Below are 24350 nucleotides of genomic sequence, written 5' to 3'. Positions count from 1 at the left end.
GGAGCAGTATTATAGTAGTTATATTCTTGTACATAGGGGTAGTATTATAGTAGTTATATTCTTGTACATAGGGGGCAGTATTATAGTAGTTATATTCTTGTAAATAGGGGCAGTATTATAGTAGTTATATTCTTGTACATAGGGGGCAGTATTATAGTAGTTATATTCTTGTACATAGGGGGCAGTATTATAGTAGGTATATTCTTGTACATAGGGGGCAGTATTATAGTCATTCTATTCTTGTACATAGGGGCAGTATTATAGTAGTTATATTCTTGTACTTGGGAGCAGTATTATAGTAGTTATATTCTTGTACATAGGGAGCAGTATTATAGTAGTTATATTCTTGTACATAGGGGTAGTATTATAGTAGTTATATTCTTGTACATAGGGGGCAGTATTATAGTAGTTATATTCTTGTACATAGGGGGCAGTATTATAGTAGTTATATTCTTGTAAATAGGGGCAGTATTATAGTAGTTATATTCTTGTACATAGGGGGCAGTATTATAGTAGTTATATTCTTGTACATAGGGGGCAGTATTATAGTAGTTATATTCTTGTACATAGGGGGCAGTATTATAGTAGGTATATTCTTGTACATAGGGGGCAGTATTATAGTCATTCTATTCTTGTACATAGGGGCAGTATTATAGTAGTTATATTCTTGTACTTGGGAGCAGTATTATAGTAGTTATATTCTTGTACTTGGGAATAGTATTATAGTAGTTATATTCTTGTACATAGGGGGCAGTATTATAGTAGTTATATTCTTGTACATAGGGGCAGTATTATAGTAGTTATATTCTTGTACCTAGGGGCAGTATTATAGCAATTATATTCCTGTACATAGGAGCAGTATAATAGTAGTTACATTCTTGTACATGGCGGCAGTACAGTAGATGGTTTATTTTTTTTAGAGGGGGCAGTATAAAGTAGACCTACTGTATTCTTGTATATGGGGGCAGTGTTATAGTAGTTAGACTTCTAACTATTAGATATTTCTTGCAGGATGGGGATGAATCGACTCCAATCACCACCAGTGCAGAGATTGTACGTGTTCCAGATCCTCAGATGTCTATGGTAAGATCCTGGTGTAAGAATTATTTCTATTTTGTCTTGTTTAGTTAAAAAGTAGCATTTATTTAAAGTAAAATAACAAGATTAAAAAGACCTGTAAATCACCAGCGCTCCTACACTATTTTACACATCTGCAAACCAAGCAGAAAGTACATATTCCTACAGTCCTACACTTGTCATCCTATTACAGCTCGGGTCAGGGATTGATAATACTAACGCATGCTTTACTGGTAAAATGAAGTCCTGACCTGCAGTCACTATCAACGTAAAGTAAAACAGTTAATTAAAAAATGTAATAATCTGTAACTTTTCGGTTGCTCTGTGTGTTTTAAAGTCTGAGTTTCCACTGGGTTGTAGTATGGTAGTTATCCAAGTTTTCTGTAGTTAGGAGAGCGAAAAATGGCTTAGTGAGCAATCCGGCCAGTGACGTCTCGCATGCATGTGCAAACCTATGGCAATCACTACTGCACCGTGACAGAGACCCTACTCATTTCGGAAATGTTTGTTTTTGTTTCTTCCTTCATGGATGTGGACGGCCCATGTATGGGAAATAGAAATAGCATTTCCTAATTGAAGATGAGAGAGGTGATGATAACCCCAATAATTAAAGGGAACCTGTCTCCAGTTTTGTCATATATCAGCTACAACTATCACATTATTCAGCACCTGTGCGGCATTCCACAAATCTATAATATAACTGTGGGAGCGTCACTCTGTCTGAAGCCTTTTTAGACTGCGCAATCGCGATGCGCCTGCGCAATCGCGATGCGCCTGCGCAATCTGATTCCTGACAGAATGAGGCATCCAGCGGTGAGGAGTGTGTATGGTGCTGGAGATGGCGGTACCATACACACTGCATACCGCTATCTCTGGCGTCATACCTACATACTTACCTGACCGGGAGGAGTGTTGCCTCGGCGCTTCTCTTCAGCCAGAGATCGGGGCCGAAGTGCGCCTGAGTATTGCGCATGCGCATAGCGCTATCCGGCGCCAATTTACTGAAGACACATTTGCAGTGTGTCTTCAACAATATGGCACCGGACCGCATGGTATGGGCATGCGCGTACTCCGGCACCAGACTCCTCCCCGGCCTCCAGCAGAATGTGACAGCGCTGGAACACAGGAAGAAAGGTGAGTGTGAATTTTTCTTTTTTTTTTTTTTTTTTTTTTTTTTTTTTTATTTTATTTTGTATGTGTGCAGTTTAAGAGGGCACCATGCATATCAGGATAGAGGGGTGAGAGGACCATGCATATCAGGATAGAGGGGTGAGAGGACCATGCATACCAGGAAAGGGGGGTGAGAGGACCATGCATATCAGGAAAGGGGGGGATGAGAGGACCATGCATACCAGGATTGGGGGGCGAGGGGACCATGCATACCTGGATAGGAGGGGGGCAGCATATACCAGGTTAGGAGACCATGTACCAATAAAAATGCTCACCACCCAGGCGTTGAATGGGTTCATAGCTAGTGCTTATATAACGCCCTGTAAACACCCCAAAAAAACAAGTTCTACCACACTGTATGGTAATCTGATCGGTCTGGTCTGATGGGCATGGTTTTGGGCCTCTCCATACCTCCCCCCGGATTCTGCTTGATGTCATTTTTTTCTTTTGGTTTACGAAAACGTGTACACTGTACTTTGCCCTACTTTGGGCAGAAGTGAAAACATAACTGCGCATGTGCCTGCAGTAGATCAAAGCATAGTGCCCAGGCGCGAGCTGCGATTTCTGTGCTCAGGCGCGAGATTTTGCCAGGCAATGTGGATGATTTGAGGTGTCATTCACGTTAATTAAAGTAGGACAGCAGCAGCCGGGGGAAGAGATGGAGAGGCCAATTGGACCGGACCGATGGATTACCATACAGCAGCAGAGAACTTTGAGGTTTTTTGGGGGGGAATCACAAGAGGTTATATAAGCATTTGTGGAACACAGCACAAGCGCGAAAGAAGGTGATAATTTTAGTTGATATTTGACAAAACTGGTGACCGATTCCTCTTAATGCCAGATGTTTAGTTGAATCAAGTTTCAGTAAAAGGCTAGGAGCTTTACCCAAAGTAATTAATGAGACAACTATATGGTCATGATTAGAAATACAGCATAATCACACACTAGCCAAAAACAATCAACGGTAAACATCTGATCATAAAATGACCTGACGAGGTGGAATAACCTGATGACATTATGTCGATAAGTGCAAATTTGTGTGCAGCCAACTCGACGTGCGTTTCGCAACCTTCCTCACGGGGTGTGGAACATAGGATGTTATAATCCTTCCAAAACCCAAATGAAACTGAACGTCTAATGGTGCAAGTGGGAGGAGAGGGTGGTCGAGCGCACCATCATACGGCATCATGAGCGTCCAACCGTGAGGTCAGATGAAACTACCAAGGCTTCTCGCCACCAACAGCGCATATTCACTCCTGATCAAGATCCACATATAAAAGTAGTGCACGCATAGAGGGAATAAATTAACTCTCTGGAGACAGATAATATCACTTAAAGCAGTGTTTATCAACTCCAGTCCTCAAGACCCACCAACAGGTCAAGTTTTCAGGATATCCTTCGCATTGCACAGGTGATTTCAACACCTGCTCAAGCATTAATTCCATCACCTGTGCAATACTAAGGAAATCCTGAAAACATGACCCGTTGGTGGGTCTTGAGGACTGGAGTTTAGAAAAACTGACTTAAAGGAAAAAGGGGGATACTAGTATGTAGTGATTAACTCAACATGATTTTAAAAAACAACTATTGTGTCACAAGGTCCTACTCCAGTATCGCACAATCAACAGAGCAAGAGATAAGTCAATTGCCCCAAGGACCTTTATTCCATGCAAACGTAAAGGTCCATAAAACAATCGACCACCCAGAGGATGAAATTGTCCAGGAACTTAGATCTAGCCCAGTAATGGGATAAATGATTCGGGAGATGAGTCTTAATCCTCCACTCTAAACATCGATGTGGCTCCAGATAATTCTTCGTATAGGCTCCTCTAGCAGTAGTTTCTGCGGTAATCAAAGTTTCTCCAAGTCTCCATGGGGTGCTGGCCTTGGATCCTTTGTGGGATGCTGATGCTGTCTTGCTTTCTCTCCCCACAGAAGGATAGACCTTTCCTCTTCATACACACATTTGTGTGTTAGCTCATCCTCCACAGGTCCGGGGGACTCCTCATATCACATTGTTTGAAGATTTAATCAAAATTCATAGTTTGGCCTCTGCTCTGTAGGTCAGAGAGCCGCATGGCTTGTTCAATAATCTTCCATCCCTGTGTTGCAGAGACAGCAGACAATACCCTGTAGGAACTGATATAAGAGGCAAACGCCCACTCAAAAATATCACGAGTAAACTTTTTTTTTAAAACTCATAAGTTTATGGTTCTTCATCTGCTGAAAATAGACACCTGGATTGTTAACATTAAATGCTATGTCGTCACCATATTGGGGATAAACAGAATCGTACAGTGCATATATTGTCCTTTAGATGATATTATCTCAACGATTTTTCCACTGATCGGATTGTGATTTTGAGAAAATGTGAAGATAATCATATTAGACGTGTAACGGGCTTGTAAAATTTTTCTATATGTAAAAGGGATTAAAAAAAATGCACAGCCAAAATTAATACTAAAAAATATATTTAAATGGAATCTGTCGCCAGGTGTATGTGTGTGTGTGTGTGTATATATATATATATATATATATATATATATATATATATATATATATATATATATATATATATAATTTCTCTACCCTATCTCAGAGCAGCAGACTAGAAGGGCAGAGACTCTGATTCCAGTGTTGTCACTTATTGGGCTGTTTGCGGTCAGTTTGATAAAATCAGTTTTCTCTGCTGCAGATCTACGGATTTCGTGAATGCTGAGTTCTGTATAACCCCACCCACACCACTGATTGGCAGCCTTCTGTGGACACTGCTCATAGGCCAAAAGTGGCCAATCTGTGCTGAAGGCGGGGTTATACAAAGCTCATGAATATGGAGGACTACCCGACTGCTGGATTACTAGTTCTCTGATCTGCTGACAAACCAGTTTTTTATCAAAACTACAGCAAGCAGCCCAGTAAGTGACACAGCACTAGAATCTGGGTCTGACTCTCTACATTATGCTGCTCTCAGATTAGGTGTCAAAAACCTGCTGACAAATTCCTCTAAGTGTGTAATATATAGTAATTCCATTAAGTAATGATCAGCATAATGTGTACAGTACTGCAAAAATAAATGTGACAAGGACACACATTTTACTTATATGTGATGAATGTAAATAAATGATATTCTACAATGGCACGGTGTATAAATACATTTATACAAGGGTCTTGTGGCCGGTTTTCAGCCCCAATGTGAAGATGGTGATGATCATAAACCTAAGGTCATAAATTTATCTGTCCAAAATCCACATAAATCATATATCAAGGCACTATTTAAAAATACGAAAGCAAAATGTATAGATATGCAGAGTGAACATTAGCACTTTATGGATCTGGGACATTTTTATTTAGAACTTTTTGTTTTCTCCTTGACTTGTACCAAGAGCCATACAGTCCTGCTCCTCGTTACACATGACGTTTTAAGTACATAATGTGAAATATCTCCTGAAAAAAATGAATCACGTGAAACAGTTTCTTCGTATACAGCACTTGTGTTTAGAGATGAGCGATTTTGGCCCCGAATCTGATTTTGACATATTCGGGCTATATTCGTGCCGAATGTTTGTCTTATGATCGGTTCCGAACATATTCGGTAATTTCTACTCCCATTGACTCTAGTGACATTCGGCTGTGTCGACGAATATTGCAAAAACAATATTCGATTCCGATCTTATTCGGAACCGACTCTGAACAAATTCGCTCATCTCTACTCGTGTTAAATACAAAAGAGCAAGTGATAAACAATAATTTTATGTAAAAAAGCAATGGGAGAGAAAAATAGAAAAATCTAAAGTTTGCTATTTTTGGCACCCTTTACTTTAAATTAGAATGGAAACACATTTTGACTCGCCTGTGGTAAATCAGAAATGAGAATGAGCCATGGTTAATTGTCGGTGCCCAGTTCTGATGTACTCGAACCCAAGACTTCCAAAGGGTAGAAGGCCATCTCCAAAGACCTTGTTATCCCAGTTTTCTAGAGTGTGCAATGTTATTAAGAAGTTTGCCAAGCATGGATCTGTCAAGAGTCTCTCTGGACGTGCAGGAAAGAGGAAAATTGACAAGAGTGGTCGGCAAAGGTTGGTGTGAATGGTATTAAACAAATTTAAAAAAAAAAACATAACATGTCAAACATCCAAAGGCTAACTTGGATAATTTGGGGGTCATGGTTTCAACAAGTATTATATGCCACACACTAAACCAATCAGAGCTTTTTGGGAAAAGACCAAGGAAGAAATCTTTGCTGAAGAAAAGATATAAAAAGGAGTGACTGATCTTTACCAAAGAGTACCTTGACAAACCACAATCCTTCTGGGAAAATGCTCTGAACAGATGAAACAAAAATGGAGTTTTTTGGCAATGCAAAGCAACAGTTTATTTACAGATGACACAATGCAGCTTATAAGGAAACAAACACCCTACCAACAGTCAACCATGGTGGAGGATCCATAATGCTATTCTGTTGCTTTGCTGCTTCTGGTACTAGAGACCTTGACCGTATCACAAGAGTCATGAAATCAGAGAATTGTCAAGAGATTTTAGAGCACAAGTGTTGTAAGAACACTTGGTTTGAGTTGAATATCATGGGTCCTCCATCAAGACTATGACCGAAAGCACACATCCAAAAGTACACAGGAATTGGTTGAAAATGGAAGAATGGACTTTTTTTTTTTAAATGGCCCGCAATGAGTCCTGACTTTAATCCCATTGAAAATCTTTGTGGTGAACTGAAATCTGCCATTGGGAAAAAGAACTTTGTAAACATTCAAGAACTTAAACTGCTAAGGCCTCTTTCACACTTCAGTTTTTTTGCATCAGTTCAAATCCGCCAAAAAGTCAGACAAGCGGATCCGTTCTTAACTGATGTGAATGGATGAGAGAGAGAGTGATTTTGTCCGGCACCCAGAAAGAATGAGTGTCTGGAGGATCCGCCAGAGAAAAAAACGTTACAAGCTCCGTTTTGAAATCTTTGAGGATGGTGGCGGATCCTCAAAAAAAACGGATGCAACGGACAGCAATCCGCCATTAATGCAAGTCAATGGGGAAAAAAACGGATCCTCAAAAAAAAATTGAGGATCCTTTTTTTTTTTTTCAAAACCTGGCGGATTGTGACTGATTGTAAAAAACTGAAGTGTGAAAGAGGCCTAAGACAGAGTGGGAGAAAATACCATCTGAGAAGTGCAAGAAGCTACAAGAAATGTTTGGAGGCAGTCCTCAATGCCAAAGGTTGTGCAGCCAAGTATTAATTAGGGGTGTCATTATTGCTGCACTTGCTGTTTATTCTGTTTCTTCTTTGAAATTGCAGCATTTAAGCTGAAAAACAATGTTTCATTGTTGTATTACTTTGGACCACTAATTCAAAAATCCTGAGGCTATAACTATGGTACATTTCCATTTCTTTCTGAAGATATTGTACAGTCTATGAAAAAAAAATGAAGTGGGTGGCAATAATGGTGAGCAGCACTGTAAGTTCTTTTTTTATTTTTTCCCAGGATGAGTTGTAATTTTGAATGGCATCGTTCATTTTCCCGCTTACAGGCAGCCCCCTTTCTGCGAACCAGTTAGGGACTATAGGTTTGTGCTTAATTGGTGCTGAGCGAACGCGCTTGGATAACGTCTTATCCGAGCATCTGGCAGTGCTCGGAATATTCTGTTCGAGTCCCCGAGGCTGCCTGACTTGCTGCTGTAAGACAACCTCAACAAATGTGGAGATTCTCTAACAGGTCATCCCCACTTGTGATCAGGCTGTCTAACACCAGCAAGACATGCAGCTGCAGGGACGTGAACACAATAGAACACCTGAGCGTGCTTGGGTAAGGCCTCTTTCACACTTCCGTTTTTGACAATCAGTCAAGATCCGCCAATTTTGTAAAAAAACGGATCCACCATTTTTCTTTGCGGATCCGTTTCCCCATTGACTTTCATTATTGGCGGATCCTGACTGATTGCCGTCCGTTGCATCCGTTTTTTTGAGGATCCGCCACAATCTTAGTGTCCGTCAACATCCTCAAAGATTTCGAAACGGAGCTTGCAAGGTTTTTTTTGGCCGGCGGATCCTCCAGACAGAGTTGACCCCAAAATCTGTCTGGGTGCCGGACAAAAAAAAAATTCTCTCCCTCTCCCTCTTTTTTTTCTTTTTTTCTTTTTTTCTCCTGCTTGAACTGACTTTTTTGATACTAATTTTCTATACATATAGTACTTTGATTATCTTTTTATTTTTTAACCCCTTTACGACCGCTGACGTACTATTGCGTCAGCGGTCGGTGTCCCCTGCTTTGAGGTGGGCTCCGGCGGTGAACCCACCACAAAGCCGCGATATGTCAGCTGTTATAAACAGCAGACATGTACCCGCAATAGGCGCGAGCGGAAACTCGCCCGCGCCTATTAACTAGTTAAATCCCGCTGTGAAACGCTGACAGCAGGCATTTAGCTAGCACTTCTATGGTTGTTGCCGGCACATTGCTATGAGCAGCACCCTGTGGTCAGCACTCATAGCAATGCAGTTAATCTGCTAAATGTAGGCGATCTAGGCATCGCCTATATGTAGCCGAGCCGATCAAGTATGGCATGCTTCTAGCCTCCCGTGGAGGCTATTGAAGCATGCCAAAAGTATAAAAAAAAAAAAATAAAAAAAACCTAAAAGTTAAAATCGCCCCAATCAAAATAAAACAATAAAAATAAATCAAACCTACACACATTTGTTATCACTGTCTTCAGAATCACCCGATCTATCAATAAAAAAAAGGATTATCCTGATCACTAAACGGCGCAGCGAGAATAGAAGTCAAAATGCCAGAATTATGTTTTTTTGGTAGCCGCGACTTTGCATTAAAATGCAATTTCGGGTGATCAAAAGAACGTATTTGCAAAAAAGTGGTATCATTACAAACGTCAGCCCAGCACACGAAAAATAAGCCCTCACCCAACCCCAGTTCACGGAAAATGGAGATGCTACGGGTCTCTGAAATTTGCTTTTTTTTTTTTTTTTTTTTCTTTTTAATAATGGCAGGTCAGTTTTAAGCATTTTAGTGAACCTAGCAAAAAAGCCAAACAAAAATCAAGTGTGGGATTGCATTTTTTTTTTTTTTTTAGCAATTTCACAGCATGTAGAATTTTTTTTTCTCCCATTTTAGAGTGGAAAAAACAATAGTGTAATTCAAAAGTACAACTCGTCCCGCAAAATATAAGCCCCACATGGCCATATTGAAGGAAAAATAAAAAAGTTATGGCTCTGGAAAGAAGGGTAGCGAAAAAAGCTCCGGTCATTAAGGTGATAACAAAAAACACAATTCTTTCAGTTTGATCCTTTTTCTTTTTTCCTCTCCTTTTCATGGCATTTACGGATTCGGTTAATTCCATATTTTAATAGATTGGACTATTATGAGCAGGTTGATAACAAATATGTTGTGATTAGTGTTTTTTTTTTTTTTTTTTCCTTTTTTCTCCTTTTTTAATGAGGGGGGAAAAGGGATGATTTCAGTTTTGTTAAATTAAAAAGCTTTTCAAACTTATAATTTTAATTTTTTTACATTGTGTATGAGAGTGATGGGTCTTCAGCAGACTTCCTTGATATCATAGTAACCAGGGGGCTGATGGGAATCAACATGTGCAGACATCGGCGCATGTTCCATTGAAATGCCACTGCCAGTTTGACAGCCCCATTTCCGTGGTTAGCGGTGCGGAGTTCCAGCTGTGGCTTTTATACACTGCCTATATAATGTAGCCGGTGTCTGCAGCATGTGAAGGAGCATAACCTCAGCTGATGACCCCTTCCCAGGACGTGAAGACTCTGCATCCTTTTGCGGGAGGAGGGTTAAAGACCCCGCAGCCATTTACAGATGAGATGCAAAGCTAAAAGCCTCATTTATACCTCTAGGTGACATTGTGTCAAGTATCACAGTCCATTTTTCCCTCCTCAATAGTTGGGTCCATACAACATGCCCGCAATTACCGGCATAGATCCTATCACTTCTGTTAGCCCTCAGTAATCTCCAATTGGATCTATGAAAATCTCCAAAATGTATTGCTCGGGGCTCTCTCAGGAGCAACTGCAGATATGCTCCTCAACCCTCAAAAATCCATAATCGCTCTAAAGGGGCAGTGCGCACCATAGAAGACATTCACAGTTCACAGTTGATGAAATTAATGGTTTAGTGCCATTACCAAACAGGTGGGTTTTCCATCACCGAGCAGGGATGATACGGGCAGGAACCTTTTACAGTCTAGTAGTGGCCATTGATCGAAACATTGGTCTATTCTGAGGACTGATGGACAAATTGCCCACTTTCTGCTTGATAAACCAGTGGTGGTCCCTAGGCGTAGTCCAAACTTGAGGGGAGGTTTTTTTTTTTTGGGTGGGGTCTAACGCCACTATACCCCACCATCTGCTAGGGATTTGGGTTCCAAGGGACCAGAGTGGTGGTGGGTTTGCTCGGTGATTGGGAGCTGAGCTGTAATCTGGGGTGATATATGGATTTTGACACATGACATCTTTGCATCTTATCAGTAAATTACTGAGGTTTTGTAAGACTTATTCTGTTTATTTATATATATATTTTTTATTTTTTTTTTTTAGATGCATTTAGTGCGTTGATATGATTTTTGTGGCTTTTGGAAGGACCAAGTTATGACCTTATGTTTATGATCATCATCATCATCTTCACCACATTGGGGCTGAAAACCGGCCTGAAGATCTGTGTATATATTCCCCATACCATTGTATAATATATATTTATACTATTTATTTCATGTACATGTGTAGGTTTGTGTTTCCTTGTCACTTTTTTTAATAACACTTTATTTTGGCTTTGCTATACACCATTTTTATCATCACTACTTTATGTAATTATTATTTATTGCATATTTGGGTCTAAAAATATTTCATTTTGACTAAACACTTTTTTTATCACTTTCACAATTTTTAAATACAGTATTTTTTTTATCATTCACAATTTGGTAAGAATTTTATGTATTTACACATGATACGTAATGTTTTCATCTGTAATACGGTACTTTTTGTGTACAAATATGAGTGTTATGTACTAATCTTTTGTATATTAATTTTGTATTGCTCATATGATGTTTTCTTGTATGTATTTATGGCACTGTAGGTTTTTTCATTAAATCATGATTATACAGTTTTACCCTGGGTTAGGGAAGGTTAAATTATTTTTCGTACACATGCACTACTTTTATATGCGATTCTTGAACCGGAACTCATGCACATGGTTGGTGATGAGGTGCGCCGGTCCAAAAGTTGTCAACGTTTATGTGGAAGTCGGTGATTGGTGGTTCCATCTTCCCTCACGGTCGGACACTCATGACACTGAAGGATGGTACACTCGTCCCTCCCACCTGCACACATGCACTATTATGTGATCAATTTTACTGGGGTTTTATAAGGCTTACAACATCCCATGTTCCACACACCCTGACAAAAGTTGAGAAACGCACGTCGAAGTGTTTGGACAAGTTGGGTATGTCACCAGGTAAAACCACGTCCTAGAATCACTTTATGATCAAATGTTTACCGGTGATTATGATTATACTGTATTTTTTTGTATTCATTTTTGTGATTAATAAATTATATTTTTCTCAATTATGTATGTCTTTTTATTATGCAGTAAGAAAAGCAGGCAGCACTCCAAAAAATAGTGAACATAGCGGACTTTATTAGTCCACCTGGTGTGGAGACGTTTCCGATGTGAACAACCTTTCTCAAGCCTTTATTAGATTAGTTTTAGGTTTGTATTTTATTGAAGTTTTTTTTTTCTAGTCAATAGAAGACAGACCTTACAAAAAGGCGCACCCCAGGTGTGGACAGTGGGAAATAGGAAAAACATTTTTCTTATTAACCATATCTTCCCTAGCAGTGTAAAGTGGAGCAGGCATGATCACTATTTTAATGTACTAGGGTAGGTTAGAATAGCTAGGGTGTCTCTCTGCAGTATGTAATTCATGCACACGGCTCTGCTACATGCACACAACCCTGCTACATATCCTGCAGTTCATGATTGGGACTGCTCAGATGCTTCAGAAGCTGAGCAACTTCTACTCTATTAACTGACGGACTTTTTTGAGTTCCTGTGATCAGTCTGATGACCTGACAGGCCCTGGACTTACTCGTGCAGAATGTCCTTTAGCTGTTCAGGACGTGCAGCCTTCGTTAAGCCCCAGCCGCTTCCTCTCCTGCTCTGCAATGATCAATGTCAGACAATAGGAGACGCTCTCTCTGATATGGGAGGACACAGTGTTGGTGGTTTTCTGTGATGGAAGAAGCCTCCTCTGGACTATAGGACACACACTGTTTTTAACATGAGGTTTTCTTGTTAAAAAGGGCGTTTTAAAATCTGAAAAATCCTGGGTTAGTTTTTGCAGGATTAATGTTTTTCTTCCTGGACTTATCTTTCCCTCTCAGCTCAGGGGTTTAATCTGTAAATCGGTCTTCAGTGAAGACAGTTCCTCCCATTACTGAGATAGATGACAATTGTTGCTTCTAAAATTCTGTTGACAGGAGGCGCTATAGGCCGACAGACTGTCTTCTGGTGACGCGCAGTGTGCCTCTAAAGCCGGGAAGCGTACACCTGGCTACAGTAGCGCAGTGACCCTGACTAAATGAGCGGCACGCGTGCGTGAGATTTTCATCAGCTGGCGATGACCTCAGCTTGTGAAAATGATCATGCCCACAGGGGCGTGATAACATGGAAAGAGGGTCTACTAGTCTGGGGAAACTAATGCCCCATTGAGTAGTCAAAGCCCTAATTAACATGGGAAAAGCGGACCTTTATAAATCTTTTATTAAGCATTGATTTAGCTGGATAGCGTTATACCGGGCTGGTTAGGCAGAGAATTGGGCCAGACGGATGTGAATTCTGCAGGGTTGGAGGGCATTGGGGACCTGACTGGTTAGCTTTAAAGTTCTCCATAGAACTTTGCGCATCTACTGCCATTAGCTATCTCCGTAACGCTCCAGTGTTTATTCAAGGAAGTCACCTTTTTGAGGTGAGCATTTTGAGAGTGACTTATTTTGTACCTCCTTTATTCCTCTGTTGGGGCATAGCTTGGAGCAATTGAAACCTCTTTTAGTCTCTGTGCACACTTTAGTTTTTCGAGGTGTTTTTAGAGCGGAAAATGGGAGGACACTCCTCTAAATCCTCCTCCAATTTTTAAAACTCCTTAAATTTTTGCTTTGAAAACTCCAGCAAAAAGACAAATGGCCAAATATGCAAAGGTAAACACTACTCAAAAAAAGAGAATTTTTCTTCCTTAGTGCTTGAAGGTGATTACTACCACCATTAGATCAAAGGACATGATGGCATCAGTTGATCACCAGCCTGGAAAACCTATATTATTCGCTAGTGTGATCAAACCAGCCCAGTACCAGCTAAAAGTTCCTAGGTCTATCTCGCATTAGAGCCTGACAGGACAAAACCATGGTAAATAAATTACGGTAGATTGCCCCATCGTCCTGTCATCACAATCGATAAAATAATTATGTATAATCTAATATATAAAGCTCAAAGTGTGTGTGTGTGTGTGTGTGTGTGTGTGTGTATATGTCCGGGATAGGCATCCGCACCGTCGCAGCTACAGCCAAAAAATTTGGCACAGTCACACGTCTGGACCCCGAGAGTGTCCTAGGCTATGTTGAGGCGAAATTTTAACCCCGCGCGTTCCAATTCACCAAACAATTTTGCCCCTGTCTACATACTGGGGGAAAAAGTGTGTGCGTGTCAAGCCCCGCCCCTCATTATGATGTCACAATGGTTGCCATGGCTACGCTGATGTCATCAAGCCCCGCCACTCATTATGATGTCATAATGGTTGACTATGAGATGGAGGATGTGTGATGGGTATATGGGCACTGGACTATGGGATGGAGGATGTGTGATGGGTATATGGGCACTGGACTATGGGATGGAGGATGTGTGATGGGTATATGGGCACTGGACTATGGGATGGAGGATGTGTGATGGGTATATGGGCACTGGACTATGGGATGGAGGATGTGTGATGGGTATATGGGCACGGGACTATGGGATGGAGGATATGAATGATAGGTATATGGGCACGGGACTATGGGATGGAGGATATGTATGATGGGTATATGGGGGCATGGGACTATGGGATGGAGGATGTATGATGGGTATATGGGCATGGGACTATGGGATGGAGGATATGTGTGATGGGTATCTGGGCATTGGACTATGAGATGAAGGATGTGTGATGGGTATATGGGCACTCTATGGGATGGCGAATATGTATGATGGGTATATGGGCATGGGACTATGGGATGGAGGATGTGTGATGGGTATATGGGCATGGGACTATGGGATGGAGGATATGCATGATGGGTATATGGGCACGGGCCTATGGGATTGTGGAGATGTATGATGGGTATATGGGCACGGGACTATGGGATGGAGGATAATTATAATTTGTTATAACTAACCACAGTTAGTATGCCCGGGCAGCGCCGGGCTCTTCAGCTAGTATAAAATAAAATTACATTTGTAACCCAAAATGCTATTACTAACAACTTCAACTTGGTCCACACAAAAACAAGACTTTGTATCCCCGCCTTAAAAGGATCCTCGCAGTCTTTAACACCCCCCCCCAAATCATTTATATGACTGTTTAGCCCTCTAACAGGGAAGCTAGTCAATCCCTTTATGACCCCAAAGCGATGCTCGATCAGTGAGAAGTTGCGTTTTGCAGTTGAGGCTAGAAGTGCATGGGGCGTGGCAATGCACTTGCAGCTCCTCAGTCTTGGGCTGTATTTCCCGGCTGATTGACAGGTTGTTTGTTTGTTCTGGTATAAGGCCACTGTCCAACAATGAAGTCAGCCAGAGGAGGGCTCTGCTAGGCAGGAAATACAGGGTGAGGCTGAGGAGCTGTAAGTGCATTGTCACACCCAGTGCACTACCAGGCACAACTTCAGTTTGTTTTCTCTTTCTTTTTTTTTTTTTGCAGCTGGAGCAGCACTTTGAGGTCCGAATGTGATCGGCTCACTTATCTTTTAAAGGGCTACACAGTACTATTAAGGGTTTAGGATGGAGGAGGGGTTTTTAATGCTTGACAGGTCTCTTCAAATATTTTGTGCACTTCAAAGGGTTGTACCCATCTCCAAAATCCTATTCTTAGATGTATTCGGTGTATTAACAATAATATTAACAAATACCTCACATTAAAAATGTTTAGTTCAACTGATTCACTATGTTGTTTACCCCATGTGTAGGGCACTGCAGTAGCTTAGGTATCCAAGGTTACGACCACTCATATAGTGAGTTAGTTGCTAGTGGTCGTAACCATGGATACCCAAGCTACTGCAATGTCCTGCACATGGGGTAAACAAAGTGAATCAGAAGGACTATACTACACTTCTATTTGGAGGTATTTGATTTTATTACACCTACTGCATATTTGGATATTTGAACAGGATCTTGAAAATGGGAATACCCCTTTTATGGACAGACCCTTTAAATGAAAGCTTCTCCAGGTTTTTCTGTACCTGTACTTTACCGCAATGATTGCAAGCAGTTATTCTTGAATGTTGTCAGTGTTGTTTTTTTTTTTTTTAAAGGGCTCGAAGTCCTCACCTGATACTCAGACTACACATCCCAGCATGCACTTGATTACATGCAGAAGGATTTCCAAACTGTCAAATTGAAGTTTATTTGTATATATTTTATATATCTTTGCAGGAGAATCTGGTGGAGAGTAAACACCACAAACTCGCCAGAAGTCTCAGAAGTGGCCCCTCTGATCACGATCTGAAGCCAAATGCTGCCACGCGGGATCAGCTGAATGTGAGTGCACAGCAAGTAGACGTGGACGCAGATATGGGATACCAGCCCCTCCAGCTCTTACCAGCCCTGGGTCCACCAGTATCATGCAAGCGATTTCCTGGAATCATGGGGGTGATGTGTGGCGCCTCTTTGGCAGATACAGTTGTCAGACCCCTTCTTTTTCGCTCACCTTCACAGCCCTTCGTTATGGACATTTATTGGGATCGTTGGTGCTAAGGACTCCTTGAGATGAGTCTCCTTAGGGTATGTGCACCCATTCAGGGTTAAGCAGCAGACAATTCTACTGCATATCATGAACTGGTGGCAGGAAAAACGCTGTGTAAAATACGTTTTTGTAGCGTTTTTTTTTTTTTTTTTGTTTTATACATGTGTTTTTGTTTCAGATTTTTCCCGCTCATTAGTATGGGTAAAATCTACAGCAAAAGCGCTGTAATCATCGGCATCACACAGATCTGCTGCAGATCCTTAAGGGAAGAACAGAGCTACACAAGACTTCAGTAAGATCATTCACTTTGCTGGCACTAGGAAATGCTTCAGGTTTTGGGAAAAAATGCAGCAAAATGCCACAAAAAAAGCAACGTGTGCATATACCCTTATACCTTCTGACTTCTAGGCCCCAAAGCCTGAGACCGCACTAGTGAGATAACCTGCACCAGCGAAGGACATGGCTGGTGGAAATTTGTCTCCAGCAATGCTTTTCTGTATAGATCCCAAACTAGTAGAGAGCAGCAGATGTGCTGCAGAATTCTGAGTGCAGCTCTGGGTGTGACAGTGACTGCTGTAGTTCATTATTTATCTTTTGTGTGTTGTCATGCTACGATTAGATCCTATTATATTACTATAATTTATTATTTATTTTGGATTTTATTTTTTATGAGCAGATCATTGTCAGCTACCCACCAACCAAACTGCTGACATCGGAGGAACAGGACCTGGTGTGGAAATTCAGATACTACCTCACAAACCAGGAGAAGGTGGGTGTAACAGACCCACAACAAATACCGGTAGTATTCACCCTCCCCTGGTCCGGTGCTGGCTCGTGCTGTTGCACCAGTCTCTGAGTTTTGTTCTTATTTAATTGCAGCAGTGAAGTGTAAATCGCTCTGCTGCCAATCACTGTGCTTGGCAGCTCGTCCTGTCTAAGTCAGCAGAGCCCCTGAGATCAGTGATCGTTGCGTTGATGACGTGAAGTCGAGTACATATTTAGGAAGTTTATAAATAAGCGATATGACAAGCCAGATTATAGAAAGTTCACAGTAATACTTCAGGTCTTGAAGGGCAAATCTGTAGGAGCCCTAGAGCAAAGACATAAGAGCACAGGGTGGAGGTAGATAAATACTCATACAGTGGGGAAAATAAGTATTTGAAACACTCACAATTTTGTCATTTTTCCCACCTACAAAGAAAGGAGAGGTCTGTAATTTTTATCGTAGGTACACTTCACCTGTGAGACACAGAATCTAAAAAATAATCCAGAAAATCACATTGTATGGTTTTTAAATAATTACTATTTTATTGCATGACATAAGTATTTGATACAATGGAAAGGAGAACTTAATATTTAGCACAGAAACCTTATTTTTGCAGTTACGGAGGTCAAACGCTTCCTGTAGTTCTTTTACTAAGTCTGCACACACTGCAGCAGGGATTTTGGCCCACTCGTCCATATAGATCTCCAGATCTTTCAGGTTTCGGAAATGACGCTGAGCAACATTGAGGTTCAGTTCCCTCCAAAGATTTTCTATTGGGTTCAGGTCTGGAGACCGTCTAGGCCACTGCAGGACCTTGAAATGCTTCTTGGGGAGCCACTCCTTAGTTGCCCTTGCTGTGTGCTTCGGGTCATTGTCATGCTGGAAGACCCAGCCACAACCCATCTTCAATGCTCTTACTGAGGGTAGGATGTTGTTGGCCAAAATCTTTCCATACATGACCCCATCCATCCTCCCTTCAATACAGTGTACAGTGCATTTGTCCTGTCCCCTTTGCCGAAAAACACCCCAAAGTATGATGTTTTCCCTACCCATGCTTCACGGTGTTCTTGGGACTGCACTCATCCTTCTTCCTCCAAACATGGTGAGTGGAGTTGATATCAAGAAAGTTTTTTGATTTTGGTCTCATCTGACCACATGACCTTATTCCATGCCTTCTCTGGATCATCCAGATGGGCATAGGCGAAGTTAAAACGGGCCTGGACATGTGCTGGTGTGAGCAGGGGGACCTCATGTGCCCTGCAAGATTTTAATCCAAGACGGCGTAGTGTGTTGCGAATGGTAATGTTTGAGACTGGTTAGCACTCTTTTCAGGTCAATGACCAGGTTCTTCCGTGTAGTTCTGGGCTGATTCCTGACCTTTCTCAGAATCATCCTTACCCCAGGAGGAGAGATCTTGCTTGGAGCCCCAGACCAAGGAAGAATGACAGTCATCTTATGTTTTTTCCATTTCTATTAATTGTTACAACAGTTGTTGCCTTCTCACCAAGCTGCTTGCCTATTGTCCTGTAGCCCATCCCAGCCTTGGGTAGGTCTACAAGTTTGCCCTGGTGTCCTTAGACAGATCTTTGGTTTTGGCCATGGTGGAGACGTTGGTTTGTGATTGAGTGTGTGGACAGGTGTCTTTTGTACAGGTAACAAACTCAAACAGGTGCAATTAATGCAGGTAAGGAGTGCAGAGTAGGAGGGCTTCTTAAAGAAAAAATAGCAGGTCTGTGAGAGCCAGAATTCTTGCTGGTTGGTAGGTGATCAATATTCAAGCAATAAAATGTAATTTAATTATGTAAAAATCATGCAATGTGATTTTCTGTTATTTTATTTTCAGATTCTGTCTCTCACAGGTGAAGTGTACCTACGATAAAGATTACAGACCTCTCCGTTCTTTGTAGATGGGAAAATTTGAAAAATCGGCAGTGTATCAAATACTTCTTTTCCCCACTGTATAAACCTCTAATATATGTTGTCCGAATGAAAAGTCCAATAACTTTCAACCAGCCAGGCATTCCCATTCCTTTCCTTTTTCAAGAACTCTGTTTACTATCAGTGGATAGAAGTGTTCTGTGGCAAAGTGACCCCTAGTCTGGAGGAGTCGGTGTTGCCAAGGAGTAAATGGTTGTCCATTCAATTTTAGGTGTGTGGCCACATGAGGCCTCCCCCAGCGATGTCCATACTATGTCATTCATTCATTCATTCATTTTAGGCATTGACGAAGTTCTTGAAATGTGTCAACTGGGATTTACCACAAGAAGCCAAACAGGCGCTGGAGCTTTTAGGGAAATGGAAGCCGATGGATGTTGAAGACTCCTTGGAGCTTCTGTCTTCTCATTTTACAAACCCAACTGTGCGACGTTATGCTGTGGCACGACTTCAGCAAGCAGACGATGAGGTTAGTGTATCCCGGGGGATGAAGGTGTCCAAGGTTTCTGGGCATCCCGCAGAGGAACGCGTGTCATCCTTTATCGATGAAACTAAACAAATAAATGGCAGCATATTGCCCCCTACAAGCCTTGTGTGGTCTTCAGCTAGTGGTACAGAACTCCACTTCCAGTGAAGACATCCAAAGAGCGAGAGTTCCTCAGCTGCTGTGGAGCCATCACTGATCGCCAATTTGTGGCCACCTAGATGTGACGTGTGGCTATTAGTTGTGCAGATAGATGCAGCGACAGATCGAGGGCCGGTTATGTGGGGTTGTCCAATTGAAGGGAATGGGTGAATGAGTAGATGACGTGCAGTGTAAATATCCGTGCAAAGCCCCCTTCAACAGCTGATTTGCGCAGGTTTCGAGAGTCGTGTTATTGATGACCATCACTCATTTAATAAGAATGGGTAATACGATTGTTCTGTTCACTATAGTCTGCATATTATCAAAAAATAGAGGAAGGAGAGGGAAAACCGGAAGCGACAAATAAGCCATGTCTCTGGGGAAGGGAGTAGTTCCACATGGTGTCATTGCATATGCAACTTATTGGATCTGTTAAACAAGTGTCGTCCGTCCTGGGAAGTGTTAAGCCGGAAGCTATTAGAGCGGAGTTGTGGAGACGGGATAATCTCGCCGGCCCGCACTTGTCAGACTCCGACCTCTTCTTATAATCTGATAGAAATTCCATTACTTGTTTGAAGAATGATATCGATTGTGCCGTCCGCGGGTCAGGCCTCTCATTTCTTCAGCTGACAAAGTGGCCAGGAAGATTCAATTTATTTCTAAGTTTTGCTTTAACCTCTGAGCCGGGAAGCGGCAGCCGAAGAGAGATTTTCTCAATGTGTTTTTTTTTTTTTTTTGCCAAACTTCAGAAAAAAAAATGTATTAATGAGATTGGAGGGACGCCGAGATGTCATCCGTATACAAAGAGGGACAGGAGCTAGTGGTCTCGCTTGCTTGCAAGTCTCAGTTTTTCAATGAAGGGTATGCTGCCTAACGATCAAGAAGGCGTTGTCAGTATCTGACCGCAGCATTTCATTAGTTGTGATGTGTGTGCGCTCCCATTATGGTGCCCTTCTGCTGAATTATTGCAGCATACGAGTGATTACAAATATCTCAGGTTCATGTTCCTTCTGGGGGCTGAAAAATGAACAAAAAGTCGTAAATTAAAAAAAAAAAATCTAAAAATAAAACAGCTAAACAAAAAAAAAAAAGCACATTTGGCATCGCCACATTTGTGTAAGTGAGATCTATCAAAATGTAAAATGAAGTCTCCTGTAGCGTAAACGCGATGATGAAATGGAGATTGAAACCAAAATTGCGATTGTTCAGTCTCCACACCTTCCCCTTAAAATACAATAAAAAGTAATCAAAATGTTATAAATAAAAATGTCAACTTACCCCTCAGGGAACAAGCCCCCACACAGGTCCTTCACTTGAAAATATGAAAAGTTTGGGGTCTCCAAATTATTAGTGTGACGCGATGCTATTTATTTTTTTATTTCTTATTTTTTTTTTTTAGTTCTAAATTTTATTCAACCACTAAAATATAAGGGAGAATATACCAGATTGGTATCTCTACAATCGTACTGATTTGGAGAATCATGTTCCCGGGTGGGTTTTTTCCAAGCATTTACCGTTTATACTCGTGTATAAGCCGAGATTTTCAGCCCATTTTTGGGGGCTAAAAGTCCCCCTCTCGGCTTATACACGAGTCATATACCTGGGGGTCAGCGGGGGAGGGGGAGCGGGGGTGTTAGATCATACTTACCTTATCCTGGCGCGGTCTCTGCAGCCCCCCCGCTTCTCGGTCTCCCTTCCTGCCTTCAGTGGTCACATGGTACCGCTCATTAAACTCATGAATATGCACATATTTATGAGTTTAATGCGCGGTACCACGTGACCGCTGAAGGGAGACCATGGGAGAAGCGGGGGGGCTGCAGAGACCGCGCCAGGAGGGGGAGGTATATCCAATATTCACCTGTCCCGGGTCCATCGCTGCTCACTGCTGTCTGCTACGTCCTGTGTCAGTGACGTTTAGGCAGCAGGGGGCGCGGTGACGTGGTTAGTGCACGCCAAGCCCTCTGCTGGCTGAACAGTCACTGACACAGGAAGCGGCAGACAGCAGTGAGCAGCGATGGACCCCGGACAGGTGAATATCTCAGGTGCGGTTCCTGAGCAGAAGAGGTGAGCATGGCATTTTTTTTGCAGCAGCAGCATATGGGGGCATAGTATATGGAGCATCTTATGGGGGCACATTCTATGGGGCAGCGTATGGGGGCACATTCTATGGGGCAGCGTATGGGGGCACATTCTATGGGGCAGCGTATGGGGGCACATTCTATGGGGCAGCGTATGGGGGCATATTCTATGGGGCAGCGTATGGGGGCATATTCTATGGGGCAGCGTATGGGGGCATATTGTATGGAGCAGCGTATGGGGGCATATTGTATGGAGCAGCGTATGGGGGCACATTGGAGCAGCGTATGGGGGCACATTGGAGCAGCACATGGGGCCACATTGGAGCAGCACATGGTGGCATAATCTATGGAGCATCTTATGGGGCCATTATTAACCTTTGTGCAGCATTATATGGGGTGTATTTTGTATGGAGTATCTTATGGGGCCCGTCGTGAGCTGTATGAAGCATTATATGGGGCTCCTGATTCAATATGGATATTCAAAAACATTTAACCTACTGATGTCGCAATTAATTTTACTTTTATTGGTATCTATTTTTGAAATTTACCAGTAGCTGCTGCATTTTCCACCCTAGGCTTATACGCAAGTCAATATGTTTTCCCAGTTTTATGTGGCAAAATTAGGGAGTCGGCTTATACTCGGGTCAGCTTATACACGAGTATATACAGTAACCACATTTGGAACATTTTTTCAGCAACTGTGACATACGGACCCATTTACCTACTCTGAGAGTGGCGTACGAACCCGATTACCTACGCTGTGAGAGTGGTGTACAGGTCCATTTACCTACACTGTGAGAGTGGCGAACAGACCCGATTACCTACTCTGTGAGAGTGGCGTACGGACCCGATTACTGGACCCGATTACCTACTCTGAGAGTGGCGTACGGACCCGATTACCTACTCTGTGAGAGTGGCCTATGGACCAGCTGTAGCGTGGAATTCCTGTTCATGTTGAACAAGACAGTGATGCCAATGCTGATTGGGTGCTGGGTCCACGTGTCACAACAAGACCAGAGTCCAAGGAGAGGGACTGCAGACATCGTGGGAATGGTGTTGGCAAGGGAGAGGGGTATAGGCTTTTTTATTTTATTGGGCCAAACATTTAGTTCAAAAAAGGCTTGTCCTAGTCTACCTTTAAGAGAGGCTGTTTGCTCCAGCTCAGATAGGACTCGAGGTTTGCTGCCAATCAGTTGCTGCTGATTGACTGCAGCGGTCACCTGATATTCCCTCTGTGAGAGGAAGCCAAGTGACCATCAGTGGATACCAGCACCAGTATGGAGGTGTGTTTGTTTTTTATGGGCCCATTTTTAAACTGTCAAAGTAGTTGACAACCCCTTTAATCTGAGTTTGCGAAGACCCAGCAGCTTTGTCATGATGGGATAAAGTTATTTTTTTTCATTTACCTTGTGTGAATTCCACCGTTCTCCCGAATCTGGCAATGTTTTCCTTTTGTTCCTGTGGCTCTCCATCCGTGAGATATGACCCCATCTTCCTTCTATAATAGTCAAGTCTTTTAGCCAAGTGGGTGTGTTCATCAACTCTTCTCTGCAGGTGACATCTGGAGGATATAACCCACTTGGCTAAAAAGACTAGTTCCTGCTCCTTTTGGGGTCATATCTCGGGGACCAAAAGGAGCAGGAACAAAAGGAAAACTGCTCCAGATTCAGAAGAACAGCGGCATTTACACCAGGTAAAAAATATACACACTGCTCAAAAAAAAAATAAAGGGAACACTAAAATACCACATTCCAGACTTCACTGTATGAAATATTCCAGTTGCAAATCTTTATTCATTACATAGTGGAATGTGTGTAGATCCGAACATAAAAGTTATCAATGTAAATCAAAATTAATATCTCGTGGAGGTCTGGATTTGAAATGATGCTCAAAATCAAAGTGGAAAATCAAATTACAGGTTGATACAACTTCAGTGGAAATGCCTCAAACAATGAGATGGATGCTTGGTAGCATGTGTGGCCTCCTCGTGCCTGTATGACCTCCCTATACCGCATTGGCATGGTACTGATGAGTTGGCGGATGTTTTCCTAAGGGATTTTCTCCCAGATCTGGATTAAAGCATCAGTCAGATCCTGGACTGTCTGTGTTGCAACGTGGCGTTGGTGGATGGAATGAAACATGATGTCCCAGATATGCTTGATTGGATTCAGATCTGGGGAACGGGCAGGCCAGTCTATAGCATCCATGCTTTCGTAGTGTAGGAACTGCTGACACAATTCAGCCATGAGGCCTAGCATTGTCATACATCAACATGAACCCGGAGCCAACTGCACTTACATATAATTTCACAATGTGTTTGAGGGTCTCACCCTGGTACCTAATGGCTGTCATGGTAACTTTGGCGAGCACATGGTGGGCTGAGCAGCCCTCCAAAGAAATGCTTCCCACACCATTACTGACACACTGCCAAACCTCATGCTGGAGGATGTTACAGGTAGCAGAAAGCTCTCCACAACTTCTCCAGACTGTCACTTCTGTCACTTGCTCAGTCTGAACCTCCCAGTGTTGAATTTGACAATCTTGGTGTTTTCTGGCAAATGCTAATCGCCCTGCACGGTGATTGTGCTGTAGGCACACCACCCACTTGTGAACATTGGACCCTGATACCCTCCTCATGGATTTAGTGGCCTGCTGAAGGTCATTTTGCAGGGCTCTAGCACTGCTCCTC

The 24350-nt window shown here is 42.2% G+C and overlaps 1 protein-coding gene across 1 annotated transcript in view; it reads left to right on the top strand.

Annotated features, from left to right (window-relative positions):
- Positions 1-24350, top strand: part of PIK3C3 (phosphatidylinositol 3-kinase catalytic subunit type 3) — a 206347-nt gene that overhangs the window by 38122 nt on the left and 143875 nt on the right. Inside the window, exons 7-10 of the mRNA XM_073589786.1 lie at positions 1012-1083; positions 15948-16052; positions 16934-17026; positions 19242-19427. Coding sequence (XP_073445887.1) covers positions 1012-1083; positions 15948-16052; positions 16934-17026; positions 19242-19427 — 456 coding nt within the window. The remainder of the gene's footprint in view (positions 1-1011; positions 1084-15947; positions 16053-16933; positions 17027-19241; positions 19428-24350) is intronic.

This window comes from Dendrobates tinctorius, unplaced genomic scaffold, assembly GCF_039654945.1.
Source record: "Dendrobates tinctorius isolate UK_male_01 unplaced genomic scaffold, ASM3965494v1 ptg000113l, whole genome shotgun sequence".
In the NCBI taxonomy this organism is placed as follows: domain Eukaryota; kingdom Metazoa; phylum Chordata; class Amphibia; order Anura; family Dendrobatidae; genus Dendrobates; species Dendrobates tinctorius.
Note: the sequence above shows the minus strand (reverse complement) of the source record. Positions and strands in the feature narration are given on the sequence as shown.